The 10441-nt window shown below is 40.5% G+C and overlaps 1 protein-coding gene across 9 annotated transcripts in view; it reads left to right on the top strand.

The window, feature by feature from the left end:
• Nucleotides 1-10441, top strand: part of LOC103471737 (protocadherin gamma-C5-like) — a 276959-nt gene that overhangs the window by 14033 nt on the left and 252485 nt on the right. The window contains exons 1-2 of one of the 9 annotated variants that reach the window (XM_017307044.1): nucleotides 2082-3734; nucleotides 3792-4110. The exons of 2 other annotated variants lie outside the window; for them this stretch is intronic. In XM_017307044.1, the coding sequence (XP_017162533.1) occupies nucleotides 2134-3734; nucleotides 3792-4110 (1920 nt within the window). In that variant the 5' untranslated portion in view covers nucleotides 2082-2133. Of the gene's footprint in view, nucleotides 1-2081; nucleotides 3735-3791; nucleotides 4642-5397; nucleotides 7887-10441 lie in introns of those variants that run through there. 6 more of the 9 variants (XM_017307043.1, XM_017307047.1, XM_017307046.1 and 3 more) reach the window with 6 other exon arrangements.

Below are 10441 nucleotides of genomic sequence, written 5' to 3'. Positions count from 1 at the left end.
GGAGAGATCAGGACACAGCGGGACATTTCAGAATCTGACAGCATGAAACAGAACCTGATTGTTGCAGTGAAAGATAATGGACAGCCCTCTCTGTCAGCCACCTGTTCCATGTATTTACTTATTTCTGATAACTTGGCTGAAGTACCAGAACTGAAAGACATTTTTTATGATGAGAAGAACTCCAAGATGACGTCTTATCTGATCATTGCCCTGGTTTCTGTGTCCACCTTTTTTCTGACCTTCATCATCATCATCCTTGGTGTGAGGTTTTGTCGCAGAAGAAAGCCCAGACTGTTGTTTGATGGAGCAGTTGCCATCCCAGGAGCCTACCTTCCTCCTAATTACTCAGATGTTGATGGCACAGGGACTTTACACAGCACTTACAATTATGACGCTTATCTGACAACGGGATCTAGAACCAGTGACTTTAAGTTTGTATCATCTTACAATGACAACACGCTGCCTGCTGAGCAGACTCTGAAAAAAAGTCCAACAGACTTTGAGGATCCCTTCTTAACTCTGGAGACATCCATTGAGGTAGGACTGTCATCCCCCCCCCCCCCAATTGTGTATCCATTTGTTTTTTTTTTTATGTCTTTCTCAGTGATTTTTTTTTTCTATGATTTATTGTGTTTGATTGGCAAATAAGTTTCTTAGCATTTTCACCACAAAATTAAACTAACCTTGTGGCAATGACTAATTGCCACTGTCAATTATTTGCAATTGCTTTTTTCTCCAGTAGTTTGAAAAAACCCTTTTGTCATATCTTCCTATTATTGTTTTTGCATTAATCTTTAGAAATCTATTGAACCCTACAATTTATGTTCATGTTCTTATAAATCATCAAGTTGTTTATTCCTGTGTTTAAGTTTTGCAACCTAATTAACTGATGCCTTAAAGGGATCAAGTGGAAAGTTTATTTTGATCCTTAAATCATGTGGTCACCTTTAGGGAAAAAAAGAAGTTCAACCTGAGTCAGACTGACACCAAAGGACTTATCAGTGAGGCAAAATGTGTGTGATCAGGCCTCGCTTACCTTAATTGCCGGGAAGTTTAAGTTTAGTGGTTTTCCTCTGAGAAGTATTTGAACTACTGTGACTCTGACTGTTTACAATGGTCAGTTTTTCCAGACACTTTCTAAATTATTTGCTTTACATTACTTTTTATAGTTTTTCTCAGTCACTTGCATTTCTCAGAACATAAATTCTCAGGACGACTTGTTCACGACTTTGATTCACTATGTCACGTTAAAATTATTTTTCTTACTTTTTTCAACTTGTTGCAAAGGTTTTTGTACATAAATACCAATTTTTATTATGTGTGTTTCTACATTTTCAATTGCTTTCCTCATGTTGCTCAAAATGTATTATTTGAGCAACATGAGAACTGCCTGTGCTTCTACACTTTTATGCTGAGATTTACAAAAAGATGTAATTAAAAAAAAAATTAAATAAAGTACTAAATTGCAAATAAGCTGCTTTTAATGATGTGAATGAACATAAATGATGAGAAGGACTCTCACTATCTCTCTCTCCCTCTCTTTCTCTCTTCCTCTGTGTCTCTCTCTCCGTCGACATATCAATTCATATCTATGGTACCTTTTTACGTGCCTTCTAGGGCAAAATTACATGGTCTATTTTGCATTCAGCAGTTGCACTGAACGTTACATATTTCAGATTTATTTTACATTTTTATGGATAACCCAGTCTGATATCAACATTATTTTTATGAGATACCAAAAATGTTCTATTGATTTAACCACGGAAAAAACCTGCAATACATCTGAAGCAAAACTGTAAATAGCTGAAGTTTAAAGACATATCCGTTGTATCTTGTGGCTCCTTTGAAGGTAAGCTGTGCGTATTTAGTTTCAATAAAAAAAGAAAAAAAAAGTAAATAGATATCGGTTTTTTTATATGTATAAGCCTTTATTTGTGGTCTTGCTAAGAGACATGGTGTGGGGGAAAAAAAGGACTGGAGATGTCGCTCTTGGCTGTCGGAAAATTATCTCGGGCCACTCCACCCACTGATGACTGGGTGTACACTTTGCATTTTACAAAGGAAATGTTAGAATATAGTGGCCATATTGAACTGTTATTCGTGGCTGTATGCGTTTCATTACTTTATGTTTTAATGATGTTTTTTGAAGCATTCGCTATGGTGTGCTTCAACAACGGTCAAAGCGCATTTTTAATCAAGATGAGGGACAAAGGATTCGCAAGACTCGGCCTGATTTTGTGCTTTGCTTTATTTTTTGAAGCGCCGCATGAGGTACGTGGGGATCTGAGCTATTCTATTCCAGAAGAGATGAAACGAGGATCTGTTGTTGGAAATGTAGCAAAGGATCTGGGCGTTGATCTGCGGACCTTAGCGTCTCGACAAGCCCGTGTTGACTTTGAAGGGACTCGGAAGCGCTACTGTGATATTGCAATGAACACCGGGGATTTGATTTTGTCGGAAAGGATAGACAGAGAAAGCCTTTGCGGCAAAAAATCTGCGTGTGTACTAAAAGCAGGTCTGGTGTTGGAAAACCCACTGGAGCTTCATCGTTTAAGTCTTCATATACAAGATCTGAACGACAATTCGCCGCACTTCAACGAAAAATTGATCGAAATGGAAATACGGGAATCGGCAGAGAAAGGATACAGTTTCTCTATAGAGGAGGCCCATGACGCTGATATAGGTTCAAATGGAGTGCAAAGATACATACTTCAAACGAATGACAATTTTATTCTTGCTGCAGATGGCAGCAAGGTTGAACTGAAGCTGGAGAATAAACTTGATAGGGAGAAAGAAAAAGAAATCGATTTACTTCTAACGGCTTTAGATGGTGGATCTCCTCAGAAATCAGGTACTGTAGTCATACATGTAACAGTGCTGGATGCTAATGATAACGCCCCAGTGTTTCCTCAGGCAGTTTATAAGGCAACTGTGCCTGAAAACGCACCGTTAAAAACAATAGTGGTTTCTGCTACCGCTACTGATGCAGATGAAGGAGTCAATGGAGATGTCACTTATCAATTTGGCCACATGACTGAGGACGTGGCGAATTTGTTTTTGATTGATTCCAGAACGGGAGAAATAACAGTGATGGGAGCAATTGACTATGAAGAAAGACATTCTTTTGAAATAAGAGTTAAAGCTAAAGATGGATTAGGACTGAACTCACATGCTGAAGTGTTAATTGATGTTATCGACGTAAACGATAATGCGCCAGAAATTTACCTGAAATCCCTGTCCAACCCAATACCTGAGAACGTGTCACCTGGTACAGAGGTGGGAATCATCAACGTTCAGGACAGAGACTCTGATAAAAATGGACAGGTCCGCTGCTCCATCCAACAAAATGTGCCTTTTAAGTTAATGCCTTCCATTGAAAACTATTATTCTCTAGTGACCACAGGACAACTGGACCGTGAACTAGTATCTGATTACAACATTACAATAACTGCCACTGATGAGGGCTCTCCACCTCTATCCTCCTCTAAAACTGTTCAGTTGTCTGTAGGTGACATCAATGACAACCCACCTGTGTTTGAGGAACAGTCCTACAGCGCATATGTGAGTGAAAATAACAAACCTGGCTCCTCTTTATGCTCCATTTCTGCTCGAGATCCCGACTGGAAACAAAACGGTACAGTGATTTATTCTCTGTTACCTGGTGAGGTGAACGGTGCCTCGGTGTCCTCATATCTATCTGTTAATGGAGACACAGGAGTGATCCACGCTGTGAGGTCATTTGATTATGAACAGTTCAGGAGTTTTAANACAGGAGTGATCCACGCTGTGAGGTCATTTGATTATGAACAGTTCAGGAGTTTTAAAGTCCAAGTGATGGCCAGAGACAATGGTTCTCCTCCTCTCAGCAGCAAYGTGACTGTCAGTGTGTTCATATCTGATGTGAATGACAACTCTCCTCAGATCCTGTATCCCGCTCCAGAAGGCAGCTCCTTCATGACTGAGTTAGTCCCCAAAGCTGCCCATGGAGGGTCTCTGGTGTCCAAAGTGATAGCAGTGGACGCAGACTCTGGACAAAACGCCTGGCTTTCTTATCATATAGTCAAAGCCACATATCCTGGACTTTTCAGTATTGATCTTCACAGTGGAGAGATCAGGATTCAACGAGACATTTCAGAATCCGACAACATGAAGCAAAACCTGATTGTTGCAGTGAAAGATAATGGACTGCCCTCTCTGTCTGCTACCTGTTCAATGCATTTACTTATTTCTGACAACTTGGCTGAAGTGCCAGAACTGAAAGATATTTCTTATGATGAGAAGAACTCCAAGCTGACCTCTTACCTGATAATTGCGCTGGTTTCTGTGTCCACCTTCTTTCTGACCTTCATCATCATCATCCTTGGTGTTAGGTTTTGTCGCAGAAGAAAGCCCAGACTGTTGTTTGATGGAGCAGTGGCCATTCCCGGTGCTTATCTTCCCCCAAATTATGCAGATGTTGATGGTACAGGAACATTACGCAGCACCTACAATTATGATGCCTATCTGACAACAGGATCCAGAACCAGTGACTTTAAGTTTGTATCATCTTACAATGATAACACGCTGCCTGCTGACCAGACTCTCAGGAATAGTCCGACAAAATTTAATGATCCCTTTGAAGGCCTGGAGACACCTGAAGAGGTAGGAACTAGTGTGTTTTCGTTTTTGTGTTGTCATATCATTCAGAATCTGTTTTTTTTTTCAATTTTGAATTGAGTCAGCACCTTGTAACTTAGAGTTTTGCAAAAAATATTCTGACTACTGGTATGGTATTCATTATTGTCGACTAACATAGCCACGATTGATTATTTCCTGACGACATTTAATCACATTCTTTTTGGCCTGATGCACTTCAAATTTCATTGTAAAAAAATGTATCAGATTTTTAAACACATATTTGCTTCCCCTGTGAGTTCTTTTTTCATTTTATTATTATCTCAAATCCTTGTGATATTATGTTATACAAAATTTCACCAAATCATTAGGTTCTCCTTACTCAATTTATTTTTAAGCTTTTTAAGCTAATGTAAAAAAAAAATAACTGCTTGCTTCCTTAAAGTGAAAACTTTTGAGCATCTCTCCTTTTTTGAGGAGAGATGTGAGAGAAAGTGTGTGTGAGTGGGGTGTGTGGTATAGAACTTGCTTTCCGTGGTGCTGAATTACATATTTTTGCCGCCCATATTAGATGGAACATATCTGAGGAATTATTTTAATTGTGATTTAAAGTACAGTTTTTTTGATGCAGTCTTTCTAGTGAAATTGGGAATTTTAGACTCATTTCGTTTTCTTGCGTTTGTAATGTTCTGTATCTACTCATGGAGTCGCTATCGGCTTGCATATAGTCTTCGTTCTCCACCCCTAGCAATATCGCATTCATGATGAAAAACCAGAATCTCCATTGTTCCAAGAGCTTCAGTCACCTACCTGCTTTTTACAAATATCCTGCTTTTTCGAAGAAAGGCGGCTTTTGTTTGTGTCAAAGTTGAATTGAAACCATGGGCTTCAGTGGACATTTGTTCTTGAGTATCATGTCCGGTTTTGTTTTTTACATAAAAATCTCTGCTGCAGACCTGAGCTATTCCGTTCCAGAGGAGATGAGGCCTGGTTCTATTGTCGGAAATATTGCTAAAGACCTCGGACTGGAAGTGGTAAAAATGTCCACTCGAAAAGCTCGGATCGATACTGAGGACGCCAATCAGCATTTCTGTGATCTTGATCTAAGAACGGGGAATTTTATCTTAAAGGAAAGGATTGACAGAGAGGAGCTGTGCGGCGAGAAGACTTCGTGCTTGCTGAAATATGAATTGGTTTTAGAAAGTCCCTTGGAGCTTCATCGGATTTCTCTGCACGTTCAAGACGTGAACGATAATTTCCCAGTTTTTCCTAAAGATGCAGTTAAACTAGAAATAAGGGAATCAGCTGTTAAGGGAGCGCGGTTTCGTGTCAATGAAGCCCATGACGCGGATATCGGACAGAATACGGTAAAGCAGTACAGTTTGCAAACAAATGAACATTTTGTTTTATCAGTTAGAGAGGATACAGATGGATCCAAAACCATCGAGCTAGTTTTAGACAAAGAGTTAGATCGTGAAAAGGAGCGTGAGTTGAATTACACTATTATTGCTGTTGATGATGGACGCCCACGGAGGTCAGGCACCGTAAATATACACGTCACTGTTCTTGATGCTAATGATAACGCACCGGTTTTTGATCAGGCAGTTTACAGAGCAAGTCTTCCTGAAAATGCGCCCCATGATTCTGTCGCGGTGACTGTTAAAGCTACCGATGCAGATGAGGGTGTAAATGGGGAAGTTACGTACGAATTTAGCCGCATCCCAGAAAGAGCTAAAAGGGTTTTTACACTAAATAACAAAACGGGGGAAGTAAAAGTCATTGGGAGTCTTGATTTCGAGAGTGATTCTAAATATGAAATGCGCATCAATGCAAAAGATGGCTATGGACTTTCATCTGATTCTAAAGTAATTATTGAGATTACTGACGTGAATGACAACAGCCCTGTTATTTATGTTAAATCTCTGACGAATCCCGTGACAGAAAGTGTGTCACGTGGAACAGAGGTGGGAATCATTAATGTGCAGGACAGAGATTCTGATATTAATGGACAGGTTCGCTGCTCTATCGAGCAAAACGTCCCTTTTAAATTGGTTCCATCGATTAAAAACTATTATTCATTGGTGACCACAGGGATACTGGACCGTGAATTAGTGTCTGATTACAACATTACAATCACTGCCACTGACCAGGGCTCTCCACCTCTGTCTTCATCTAAAACGGTTCTTTTAACAGTAGCTGACATCAATGACAACCCACCTGTGTTTGAGGAACAGTCCTACAGCGCATATGTGAGTGAAAATAACAAACCTGGATCCTCTTTATGTTCAGTTTCTGCTAGAGATCCTGACTGGAGACAAAACGGTACAGTGATTTATTCTCTGTTACCTGGTGAGGTGAACGGTGCCTCGGTGTCCTCCTATCTATCTGTWAAYGGAGACACAGGAGTGATCCACGCTGTGAGGTCATTTGACTATGAACAGTTCAGGAGTTTTAAAGTTCAAGTTATGGCCAGAGACAATGGTTCTCCTCCTCTCAGCAGCAATGTGACAGTCAGAATGCTCATATCAGATGTGAATGACAACTCTCCTCAGATTTTGTATCCCGCCCCAGAGGGCAGCTCCTTCATGACTGAGTTAGTTCCCAAAGCTGCACATGGAGGGTCTCTGGTGTCCAAAGTGATMGCAGTGGACGCAGACTCTGGACAGAACGCCTGGCTGTCCTATCACATAGTGAAAGCCACAGATCCTGGACTTTTCAGTATTGATCTGCACAGTGGAGAGATCAGGACACAGCGGGACATTTCCGAATCTGACAGCATGAAACAGAACCTGATTGTTGCAGTGAAAGATAATGGACATCCGTCTTTGTCTGCTACCTGTTCACTGTATTTACTTATTTCTGATAATTTGGCTGAGGTGCCAGAACTGAAAGACATTTCTTATGATGAGAATAACTCCAAGATGACCTCATATCTAATCATTGCGCTGGTTTCTGTATCAACCTTTTTTTTGACTTTCATCATCATTATCCTGGGTGTGAGATTTTGTCGCAGGAGAAAGCCCAGACTGTTGTTTGATGGAACGGTGGCCATTCCTGGAGCCTACCTTCCTCCTAATTATGGAGATGTTGACGGTACAGGAACTTTACGCAGCACCTACAATTATGATGCCTACCTGACTACAGGATCTAGAACCAGTGACTTTAAGTTTGTGTCAACCTTCAATGACAACATGCTGCCTGCTGACCAGACTCTGAAGAAAAGTCCGACAGACTTCCTCCAGTCTTTGACTGATATTGATGATTCTCCCCAGGTAAGAATCTAAATGTCAGAATAAGACGTCTCTATAATTTAAAGGGGTTTGGATATCTGGGTTGTTCTTTAAGTACATTTTAATTGATTTTTGCTATGTTATAGCATGAGCGTCATTTGGAGTTCTGCATATAATAACAATAACTACAAAGTGACACCTTTTCTTATCACATTATTTGTCCCTTTCAATTTTGACCTTTTACATTATCATGTTGTCTGTGATTTTTTCCCTCAAGGGAAAACCGAGACTGTTGTTTTATGGAGCTCTAGCCTTACACGGAGCTTTCCTCCCCTCCAATTTTGCAGTTGTAGATGACACAGGAACTTTACGCAGCATTATTATTTAGCTGATAAAAGAAGCTGGAGACTCAGATTTTTGTGGTTTGTAGGAGTCGGCATCCCCCACGATTCTTCCCCTCTCCAATTACATAGATGTTAACGGTGGCTTTACGCAGCACTTACATATATGACGTCTATCTGACAACGGTTGTGAGATCATTCAATGTGTTATCGTTTGTTTGATTTAGAGGAACCATTATAAACAATGTATYCTCAGTAGTCCAGCAGAGAAAACAGAGTGGGTTTCTTGTTGAAAATTCACTCTATAAGCTGATCAATATTATTTTCTTTACATTTAGTGACATTTTCAGTACTGAAAAATAGTGCCTTTTCTTCTGTCCGTGGTGCTGAAATGAACCCGGTTCAGATTCCTCTCTCACATTAACGCTGCCGTAAAATCAAGACATTTCTGATTGCAATAAATCCATGTCTTCTTAGATTTTTAGTGTGTATGCGACCTGCTATTACGTTGAATCTCCAGGAAATAATCAATTGTATGTAATGCTAGAAATTTACACACGGTGTCACTCTCCTTCAGATTTACTTGCTAAACCCTTCCTATATCGCTGTACAACCTTTCATTTCAAACTGACTGCAGACCTTCCGCTAACTAAACCACAAAATATCACATTTAAGAAAGGTCCACACACATTTTCGACAAATCTTCTTCTCCCTTGTTGTTTTTTGTACTTCTAGCCTTTGCTTCTCGGATTAATGGGTGAATGAATGGACGATGGAGAACAAAGCATTTTTAGCCCGTTGCCTGATCTCCTTTCTTGGGATATTTTTTCACATGCCGCAAACCGCCTTTGGAGATGGGTCCTACTCTTTTCCCGAGGAGATGGAGAGGGGCTCAGTTATTGGAAATTTAGCGAAAGAAATGGGTCTTGAAGTGAGCAAACTGGCTGCTCGAAAGGCTCGCGTAGAAGCTGACGGGAACGGCAAACGGTATTGTGACGTTAATCTGAGCACCGGAGACATTATTGTTGCAGACAGGATTGACAGAGAGGGGCTTTGTGGAAAGAAGTCGTTGTGTGTTTTAACACAAGAGCTCGTTTTAGAAGAGCCATTACAGCTCCGTCGCATTGTGCTTAACATCCAAGATATTAATGACAATTCACCACAATTTAAAAAGAAGGATATACATTTTGAAATGAGTGAATCCGCAGTGAAGGGAAGTCGTTATCGCTTGGAAGAGGCCCATGATGCAGATATCGGAATTAACGCCGTTCAAGAATACAGTATTGGGAAGAACGAACACTTCAGACTCAATGTCATTTCTAAAAGTGGTGGAGGAAAATACAGTGAGTTAGTTTTAGAAAAAGAGTTGGACAGAGAACAAACGCAGACACTAACAATTGTGCTTGTAGGAACAGACGGGGGCGCTCCTCGGAGATCAGGTACTGCAGTTGTTCATGTTACGGTGCTGGACGCTAATGATAACGCCCCAGTGTTCACCGAGGCAGTTTATAGGGCCAGTCTGCCTGAAAACTCTCCATTAGATACTGTACTGGTTAAAGTGACCGCAAAAGATGCGGATGATGGAGTAAATGGAGAAGTGACATATGATTTTGATCACATTTCTGACGACAATGACGTATTTTCTATTGATCCAATAAGTGGCGATGTTAAGCTTACTGGAATACTAGATTATGAAGCAAAACCATCCTATGAAATGCAAATTATTGCAAAGGATGGTCCTGGTTTAGTGTCTTCGTCCACATTAATCATTGACGTCACAGATGTCAATGACAACATTCCACTAACGTTAATAAAATCGCTTAAAAACCCTGTCCCAGAAAATACAGTACCAGGTACAGAGGTGGGTATCATTAACGTTCAGGACAGAGACTCTAATAAGAATGGACAGATCCGCTGCTACATTCAGGAAGACGTCCCTTTTAAATTAGTTCCTTCTATTAAAAGCTATTATTCTCTGGTGACAACAGGGCAGCTGGACCGAGAAGTAGTATCTGATTACAACATTACGATAATTGCCACTGATGAGGGCTCTCCACCTCTGTCTTCCTCTAAAACTGTTCAGTTGTCTGTAGCTGACATCAATGACAACCCACCTGTGTTTGARGAACAGTCCTACAGCGCATATGTGAGTGAAAATAACAAACCTGGATCCTCTTTATGTTCTGTTTCTGCTAGAGATCCTGACTGGAGACAAAACGGTACAGTGATTTATTCTCTGTTACCTGGTGAGGTGAA

Source organism: Poecilia reticulata, linkage group LG10, assembly GCF_000633615.1.
Source record: "Poecilia reticulata strain Guanapo linkage group LG10, Guppy_female_1.0+MT, whole genome shotgun sequence".
NCBI lineage: Eukaryota > Metazoa > Chordata > Actinopteri > Cyprinodontiformes > Poeciliidae > Poecilia > Poecilia reticulata.
Note: the sequence above shows the minus strand (reverse complement) of the source record. Positions and strands in the feature narration are given on the sequence as shown.